Below are 9,393 nucleotides of genomic sequence, written 5' to 3'. Positions count from 1 at the left end.
CACGTCAGCTGTGTTCATATATATGTTATGTTTGTGTGTGCAATTACAATTTTAGTACCATATATTGGTTCTTTTTAATTTAAATACACGACTCCCTAAAAGAGTAATGTGATCAGAGTTCATGTATGTGAGTTTATTTATTCTACAACTTTTGAACGACTGAACATATTAGTATGAAATTAATTCATATAATGCAGTCGAGTTTTATAATTTCACACTTTCTCTTAAAAAATAGTAATGTTTTTATTATTAATTGTTTTTCATTACCTACTACAACGGGTCTAATATCATAATGTAATTGACAAAGAAATATAACAACAGACATACTCAATATGGCGGATATGCCATAACAGTGCAGTCAATTTTATTAAGTTCATGTGTTATGTAATGAACATGATATAAATATAATATTATTATTAATAATAAATAGAAAATTATAAGAAATACGGTTTTATTTAATCCATTTACTAATATTTTTTTTTATTGTTTTACCATCGGTACCGAAATTGTGTACAGATATGTCATAACTAACGGTTGTGTGGAATGAATTTAAAATCAATTCGCTAGCTTTGACCTGCACACATAACTGAAGTTGCACAAAAACTTTAGTTATAAATTGTCTTAGTGTGCGTGATACGACTATGAGTAGAGACAGAAAAACAATACAAATTTGATGACATTTGTTATTGATTTTTTTTTATTAAATTAAACGCGGAGGCGCGCCTTCGTGAGTTAGTAGAATTTTTTATGCTTGAAATATAAACTACAGTATTCGGTTAATTTGAAATTGCAGCCATATTGAAGAGACTGTCAATATGTGTTAGCCATGTTAGTCATCAGTTCCAATATAATTTTATAAAATAAACGGATGTATGTTAATTTTCGAAACTTAATTAAATAATGAGCGATTTTTGTACGAATTAAACGAAAAAATACTATTCATATAGTTCACTACAATTATAACTTATTAAATAAACATATATATATTTGTCTTTCTGTTACAATAAAAAAAAAATCCTCATAGATATGGTCAAATGTTTGCCCAACGTGTACATCAAAAGATTGCCAATTGAATGTCAAATCTTTACCAAATGTTTGTCAAACGTTTTTGCCCAAATAAATTGCTAAGACATCTCTTCTACACATAAGCGTATGATATACAAACATAATGCATAGTCCACATAAATGCTGTTATATTTTCGGTTCGTCAGTCTGTATATATTAAGGGGGGGCCGAAAGTTTAATTTAATTTACATACGACATTTACGTTATAACAATTGACTTATTGTGAAATGAATTTTGAACACGTTACCAGACGACCCCCTTAAATGATTCACCATATAAAGTCCGGCCGTTGAGATGGTTACTTTCGTCTGTACAGTCGTGAACAAAACTCATAAACTAATGATTAAACCGCGTATTTTGGATTAAAAATGCGACAGTATTTCTGTTACGCTTTAATGTCTTAACATTGAGTAATTAACAAAGCCCCCCCCCCACCCTTCAAATGTAAAGTTACCTCGACCATTCGACACGAACGCATGATTTCAACGACCGGACGTTATATACTCAAGTCATTATTACAAATTGCATATTCGTCTTCTCTCTCAGACATGCTTCCATCACAATGGAATAGAAGGAGACAGAGAATAAATATACAAGTTTTATTAGTGAGGTTTTATATGAACGAGAGAACCAATCACAAGTGAGTTACGCCGAATATTCGGCTATTCGACGACGATACATCGGTGCGAACGAGACAGCGATATCAGTGTAACGTCACACGTTTATTAATATACATATTTAAAATGTATTTATTTAATAATAAATAAAATCACGTTCTTTTAAATTTATGAACTTCGACGCGATCTGAAATAGATTACACACAATTAAAATTATATTGAAATATTTTCAGTTTGATTGTTTACTAAATAAATGTTTGAATTTTAACTAATAAGGTTAATTTGCCAATAGTTGGGTTAATACCCTCTAAGCAGTGATGCCAACATGGGGGTTTTCTCTCAAAATTTTGGTGGTATCAAGGTGTACAGGGAATTTTAGGGTGTAAAAGTACTAAAAGCAAAAAAAGTATGAAACGAAAATGTAGACAAAAAATGTTAAGAAATGAAAAATAAAAATTGTATAATTTCATTGTCACTATTTCATCGTGAATTAGTGTCAGTATGTGTAAAACGCACCCACGCAAATGCTAGCCACACAGCTACTTTTAATTACTTAAATGTATTTATAAATGAAATTAACTCTCAACAGGGTGTAGAACAAACATTTTAGGGGTTTCAATTGACGTTTAGGGGAACTTGAAGTACCCGCTAGGACAGTGAGAAGATTCTGTATCAGTTGGAATCACTGCCTCTAAGGAGAACGTTTAAAGTATGTCGTATCACAAGCATGCATAGTCCTTTCCAACGGCAGGAGGAGTAAGGATAACCAAACAAATTTGACCTTGACTTTATGCGACATCATTGGTCGAGATTTAAATACTCTGTGTGTGTTTTGACAGTCGGCGAAATTATCGGTACTTTGCAAGTGACTATAAGTAGTTAAGTGGAACAATGTTGTATTAGAAAGAAATATCTATTAATCAAGAACTGTTTGTAGCGCACAATATAGCAGAGTTATTATTGAACGTAGAATGTGTTTATCTAGACTTTGTTTATACGTCCTCCTCCTGCCACAATACAGCGGGAGTTGACTCACTAGACGCTGTCGGCCGGGCTCTGGAACTCCGCCAGCGCGTGTATGGGGCTCGGCTGCTTCTTCTGGCTGCCTCTGCGGACCTTCGCCCTAACTTCCTCCGGCTTCTCGGGGCGTATCAGCGGCTTCTTCTCGGGCGCCTTCATGCGCCACACGACTATCGGCGACTGGAATTTAATATGTTATTTTTTTTTTAAATATGAATATAATATCATGTTGTTCGGGAGCGTTCACAAAACACATGGTTCAGGTAAGTTGGACAATGTTTCTTTATGTGTGTGTTTAGACACGAATTCTTGGATTTTGATTCGATTGACATGAGAAAACGGTTACTTGTCAGTCCAATTAAATTAACGTTTGGAAAACGTCATAAACAGTAACACCGAGTGATTTGGAACGACCCCTTTTTTTATACATCTAAACATAAATATACTTTACGAAGAAATATTTAACAAATTCATAGTGAAATATGTGCTATATCTATATATCTAATTAATTTAATAGTTTCGTATGTCTAGAACATCACATTCAACATATAAAGTAACTTTATAAATTTAATAATTAATTTACTTAAAAACATTCAAATCATTCAAACACAAATTACTAAATATTTTAAACGTAAAATAGAATGGAACAGTCTGGAATATCTTAATTATGACACACACGGCTAACATACAAGAATTAATATGAAAACAGTTGAAACGAAGATGCTTTCGATATATTAAGATTAAGTAACAGAAACAATGAAATAAATTAATAACTTTTGTGAATGATTAAATTAATATCAAGGAATAAAAATGTAACTATAAATCCATAACAAGAAACGAGGTTCAATAATCTTTTATTATAGGGACAGATAGAAAAAGAAAGAGATTAAAAGATTTGGAATTACCATATAGAGTAGGGCAAAGCCACGAAGTATTTAACAATAGTCGCCCTTTGGTCGAAATTCAACCTTAATTCATCGATAATAAAATATAAGTTACATTGCTTTGAGAGAAAGGAAAAACAAGACACGTCGTGCTTTTGTAAGTCATTGATTAAAAAGAAACGTCTTGTACCGTCCACAGAACAATAATACTTTTTAAACAAGTATGGTTACATTGTTCAAACATGTAAATATTTCATAACGTAATTCATTATAACATATCCAAACTTTTAACTTTATTCAAAAATAAGACAAAAGACAGATGGAACGCTCGCAACATTAAAGCGTAGCAACAAAAGCGAATACAATTAATCACTTTAATTATTATGTATTCCCTTTTCTTACTTTATAAAGTCCAATCAGTCAGTGAGGATTTTAAAACGAGTCGTTTTAATTCGTGACCTTGACGAGTGGCCTTTAACCGCCACCTTGGATCGAATCAATCTTATGGTGAATATAGAAGCATTACACCTCTTGATGGAAGATGCTGTCCCTACTGACTGGACTCTAATGTTCAGCGACCACGACTTGCCTTTAATTTTGTATGTTACTTTCGTTTATTAGATTAAAGTACACTATTTTAGTGTTTTTTTTTTTTTTGGTAAATTTAGTGCGATTCGGGACACATTATATTGGTGACTAGCTGTGCCCGCGAATTCGTGCGTGTTTGAATTTATAAAAAAAGCGTGACTTTATTTTCATTCTATATATAATTCTAAAATAAAATCATCAGCTATCTGCCAGTGAAAGTCCCGTCGAAATCGTTACAGCCATTCCAGAGATTAGCCGGAACAAACAGACAGACAGACAGACAAAAATTGTAAAAAATGTTATTTAGGTATATGTACCGTGTATACATACATATGCATTTAGTAAAACGCGATTATTTTAATATTACAAACAGACACTCCGATTTTATTATATGTATATATATAAAAGCACTACTGACTATATAATACTTACGTAACTATATATCGGTCATATTATATATAAACATAGTAAATAACAAACTATACTAATAAATGTTTACGTCTGACTGAAGCTACTAAGCCGATATACGTAAAACTTATATCAGAATCGCGTTCCGGAGAAGGTTTAAGTTGTTTCCGCTTTCATGTTTCTGTATATTTATAAGTAAAACTCAAATTCAATGATAATTAATCAGCAATTGAAATGGACAAGTGGGTAAACACAGGTGCTCTCTCTCTGACCAATGGCTTTACGTGCTTTCCGAGACTCGGGAGTGTACACTCTTGCGACTTTTTATCGGCCCGGTTTGGGATTTGAACCCGGAATCTGTGGCCTTATATCTAACCATAGTCTATGATGGATCGTTCAACAGTTTGATTCGTAAATTCGTACCATACATTTCTTTAGCTTAAACAAAATATGAGAGTTTAAGCGACGATGTGCAGATCAATCAACTCGTGCAAGTACGGTTAGAAAAATGTTATTAAATTCACAGAGGCAACACGAAAATAAAAATTATTAAAAGTAATATTTATACGATAGAATGCTGAATACTTTGTAGTGTCCGAACGAATTTTACGATACAGTGACCTTCGACCGAAGTCTAAGACAAAAATGTTTATTGAATATAGAAGCGTTACGATTGCTCATTGAAAGTCAGAAAATCTACCATCTGTTCGGAAACAAACACCTCGGACCTGAGACGAACCGGCGAAATTGACTCGACGAGTTTTTTTGTTTTATAATAATTGTTATAACAAAAAATACATTTTCGTTATTTGAAACAGTCTGAAGGCGATCATCTCATTTTCAGGGCGTGCGATCACCTAAGAAGTCATTAGTGTTATAATACATTTTAGCACACAAACACTCTTTAAAGATTCTTTTATTTAATTTCTTAGGGTTTGTTAAGTTAAACCTTTGACTTCAGCCAAAAATCGACCTTCGGTCAGACACCAGTGTAACTTCGTGCAAGCCCGTGTAGCGTCACAGGGCTCGCAGGAAGTCAATTAAGCTATTAAATCATGCAATAAATAAATAAATAATAATAATAATTACCATTCAATATAAACACAAACTTACATAGTTGTTCTGCCCGCAAGGAAATAAAAATATATTATTTCAATTAATATAATATGTTTAAAAGCTTTATACAATATATGCGTTACTATGACATATATATACTTTAAGTCGAATCAGCGTTAACTTCCCCACAGCTGGCTGTCTCTGAGAATCATTTACCATGAAATCCTAATTCAATAGGCCGACCCATTCATTTATCAATAAGAATTTATTTTCTAGTATAAAGATAATGAAACAATACGACCCCCCCCTTTAAGATTCTCCTTTACTCAAGTAAATAAAGCGGAAGAAGTAAGAAAAACCTCCCTACATGTAACTACATCAACCCATAGTTGCTCGCATTATAAGATTTTCTTTTTCTCTAGGAAACCCTCACCCATAGCTAAAGAATCATTATAATTGTTTCGTTTCATCAGGTTGGTGGACCTGCAAATGGTCCACAAGATGATAAGACCACCACGCATAGATTTTAGCGCTGTAAGTAATATTAACCATTCCTTACATCGCCCATGCGCCACCAACCTCGGGAACTAAGATGTTATGTCCCTTGTGCATGCAGTTACACTAAAACACTTAAAACCGGAACACCGGAATACAAAGCATTGCTGCTTGGCGGTACAATATACGATGAGTCGGTGGGGTGGGTGGAACCCTCCCACCTTGCACCAAGAACTTTCAACAATGACAACTTAGATGTTAAGTCTCTTGTGGTATTAACTAAACAATATTATATAGCAATCTAAAGCGTATTAATTCATTCTAATACCAATCACAATATTGAACTATCAGAAGCGTCTTAAGCGGTTTCAGCGCTTTATAAAGCGATATTCAAGCTCGATTTATATTATAACACATGCTGTATATAAGTTACTCATATAAGATTTCTGTTAGTACAATTCAGTCTAACCCCCCTACATTCTTCCACTGTTAATTGTAAACGTTTTTAAAAATAATTATTTAAATATATTTTTAGTTGTAATAAAAATTGCCATGGTATTTGACATCGGGTGGGCTCAATCCACCCGGTTTAAAATCTTGAAATATATTATAAAACCTTTCTAAGAAAAGCCGATTCCAACGACAGGACATAAGATAAACATTCATCCGTGACCTTGAATTGGAACGACAGAATCTGTCGAGATCTTAATAATGTATGTATGTTTTAGATGTTGACGAAACTGCTATCGGAACTTGGGAAGTAATATTAAAGTGTATGGAATAGTGTTGTATTATAAATAAAGATATATTAGTCGAGAACTGTTTTTAGTGTTTAACATATCAGAACTATTAAATCTCACGGAATATAAATGTAATGTTTATCTCAACTCGTCCTGCCATTGGAATGAATTGTTTGAATGGATGTCCGTGTGTTGCGTAAGTGCGGCGTTGTCGGGTACTCACAGCGATGGTGCCCTGCCTCGTGTACTTGGTGGAGGCCACGTAGGACGCCTTCACAGTGAGGACGACGGCGTTCATTAGATTCTTCGCGGCTTGGATCAGAGATGTCGCGCTGTCGAGCTGGAAATCAGACATTTACATATAAGTACAATCATTACGTGAAGACTTAGTATGTAACCGCATGTGAATCTAGAAGGCACAAAAACAAAATCTTCTTTAGTACGCTCATAAAAGCACTTTAGAATCTACATGTTACAATTTTGAATTAAATGTAAATTTACCACCGATTCGGAAAGTAGATTCTACCGAGAAGAACCGGCAAGAAAGTCAATAGTTAGATCTGTGTCCTCTTATACGAAAAGTAGTTTGGAAACCCTTAACTTAAAACTTGTCGACCAAGATTTCCCATAAGTTTTCTCCACCATCTTGAAAAAAGGTGGTAATTTTTTTACGATCAAGTATATCCCCTATTTCATGGTAAAATGTAAATCTAAGGTTTGTTTATCCCTCCTCTACCTGCCATTGAAATATACAAAACATCCTGAATCGACTTACATCTGATTAACATTATAAAATGCAAAAGTTTGTTACGCCTTAACTACTTTTGGGCAAATCACAGTAGCCGAACGACAAGTCAGAGTCCAATAGACGACAAGCATAAACTGACGGACCAATCGCGTGCCTCGGCGCCCCGACTCCTGCCCCAATCCAAAGAGATCTAACAATGTACTACTGCGCAGATCAAGACTCATCTCACCCCGCTAACGATGAGCTCCCCGGAGATGTTCTGCACGTCGGCCTTCACCTTGCTGGTGATCTGTATCTGGTGGCAGTAGAGCGCGATGCGCTGCAGGTACGCCAGCAGGTCCTGCTTCGTCGACGACTCGGGGCACTGGAATCGGAACGGGTCAAATGAGAACTTCGAAGCGAAATAAATAAACTTGTGTTTATGGAAATAAACCGTTGTATTAATTTTATTAAAAAGTCATTTCTCGGCTATGGCTTCTCCTCAGGAGATTGAAACTTGTTCCATCACGGGTATCCAGTAGCTGTTAAATTCAATGTGTGTCATTTTAGTGTAGTGGTTCATCATCTTGAGGTTATACACCATATGGTCAACCAATCAAAGTTATTGAGTTTGTAAGCTGGCAGTATTTACCCTACCATACCTCGGAGAGTAGATCAAATCTTTGATCCTGCACCTAAAACTAGCCAATTTAAATATAACAGCAGAGGAATAGAGAGTACGACCAAAATCATCATATCATAATTCGTTTACTAACCTAACATATAAAAGAAAAAAAATAATTGTATAATTATATAAATTGTATAATAAATAAATTGTATAATATAATTCCAAACTTTTGATTAGGGGGGGGGGGGGGATATGACTAGTATTAGATCGATAAGTATTTCAAGTCGCTCACCTGTTCAGCGATCTCGCGCGTGAGCTTGTCCAGCTTGGTACCAGCTTCAGATATTTTTTTAGCGGCGTTGATGACGTCCATCGTAGTCTTGAGCGGGCCTCGACCTCTGGTTATAGGACGAGATCATGTGTTACGATTTGAAGTTCTATTGTTTTAGTAATAAGGTCTCTTTTACTACAACAATTTAGGCCCTTAATAGATGGCGCTGGTCAGAGAACCGTTAAGCGTTGTTTCGTCTCTAAATAAAGTTTGAGTGCGAACTATCCTCGATTTGACTGTTACTGGCAAGGACTGCCAAAGAAATAACAATTGAAAAGAGATAAGTGATTGTCATGTAAAGAACATTTGAAACGGTTCTAAGAAAATTAGTTGATTCGAGGAACGTCAATAGGAAAATCATTTTGGAATCTTCTCTAAGCCGGTGGCTTTATAAAATTCAAAACCAAAATATTCCTCATTCAAGTATGCCCATAAAAGCATTTTGTATCATCATTTTACAATTGAATTAAATAAGAATGGATGTCAGTTGTTCGGAAAGTAGATTTTACAGAGAAGAACCACCAAGAAACGCAGTAGTTACCTTTGCCACCATTTTAATACCAGAGTTTACATATAAAATCAACAAATACTAAGTCCGCAAGTCCTTTTAAATATAACTCCACACAATCTTCGAGGATCTATTAGAAGAGTTCAACTCCTGAACTAGAACTAGTGGACATTTTTAGTTGGTTTTACTTGGTGGTAGGGCTTGATGCAAAGCCATCAGATATTCTACCGCCAAACAACAGTACTCAGTATCGTTGTGTTCCGGTTTGAAGAGTGAATGAGCCGGTGTAACTACAGGCCCAAGATATAACATCTTAGTTACCAAGG

General features: G+C 34.8%; 1 protein-coding gene across 4 annotated transcripts in view; it reads right to left on the bottom strand.

Moving 5' to 3' along the window:
• Positions 1 to 996: 996 nt before the first annotated feature.
• LOC113402759 (catenin alpha) overlaps positions 997 to 9,393 on the bottom strand; it is a 53,754-nt gene continuing 45,357 nt past the window's right edge. The window contains exons 19-23 of one of the 4 annotated variants that reach the window (XM_064220171.1): positions 8,521 to 8,626; positions 7,851 to 7,985; positions 7,097 to 7,213; positions 2,719 to 2,882; positions 997 to 1,869 (exon numbers count right to left, since the gene is read on the bottom strand). In XM_064220171.1, the coding sequence (XP_064076241.1) occupies position 1,869; positions 2,719 to 2,882; positions 7,097 to 7,213; positions 7,851 to 7,985; positions 8,521 to 8,626 (523 nt within the window). In that variant the 3' untranslated portion in view covers positions 997 to 1,868. Of the gene's footprint in view, positions 1,870 to 2,717; positions 2,883 to 7,096; positions 7,214 to 7,850; positions 7,986 to 8,520; positions 8,627 to 9,393 lie in introns of those variants that run through there. The other 3 variants (XM_064220172.1, XM_064220169.1, XM_064220170.1) reach the window with 3 other exon arrangements.

This window comes from Vanessa tameamea, chromosome 31 (genome assembly GCF_037043105.1).
Source record: "Vanessa tameamea isolate UH-Manoa-2023 chromosome 31, ilVanTame1 primary haplotype, whole genome shotgun sequence".
Classification (NCBI taxonomy): domain Eukaryota; kingdom Metazoa; phylum Arthropoda; class Insecta; order Lepidoptera; family Nymphalidae; genus Vanessa; species Vanessa tameamea.
This window is presented reverse-complemented; position numbering and strand designations above follow the sequence as displayed.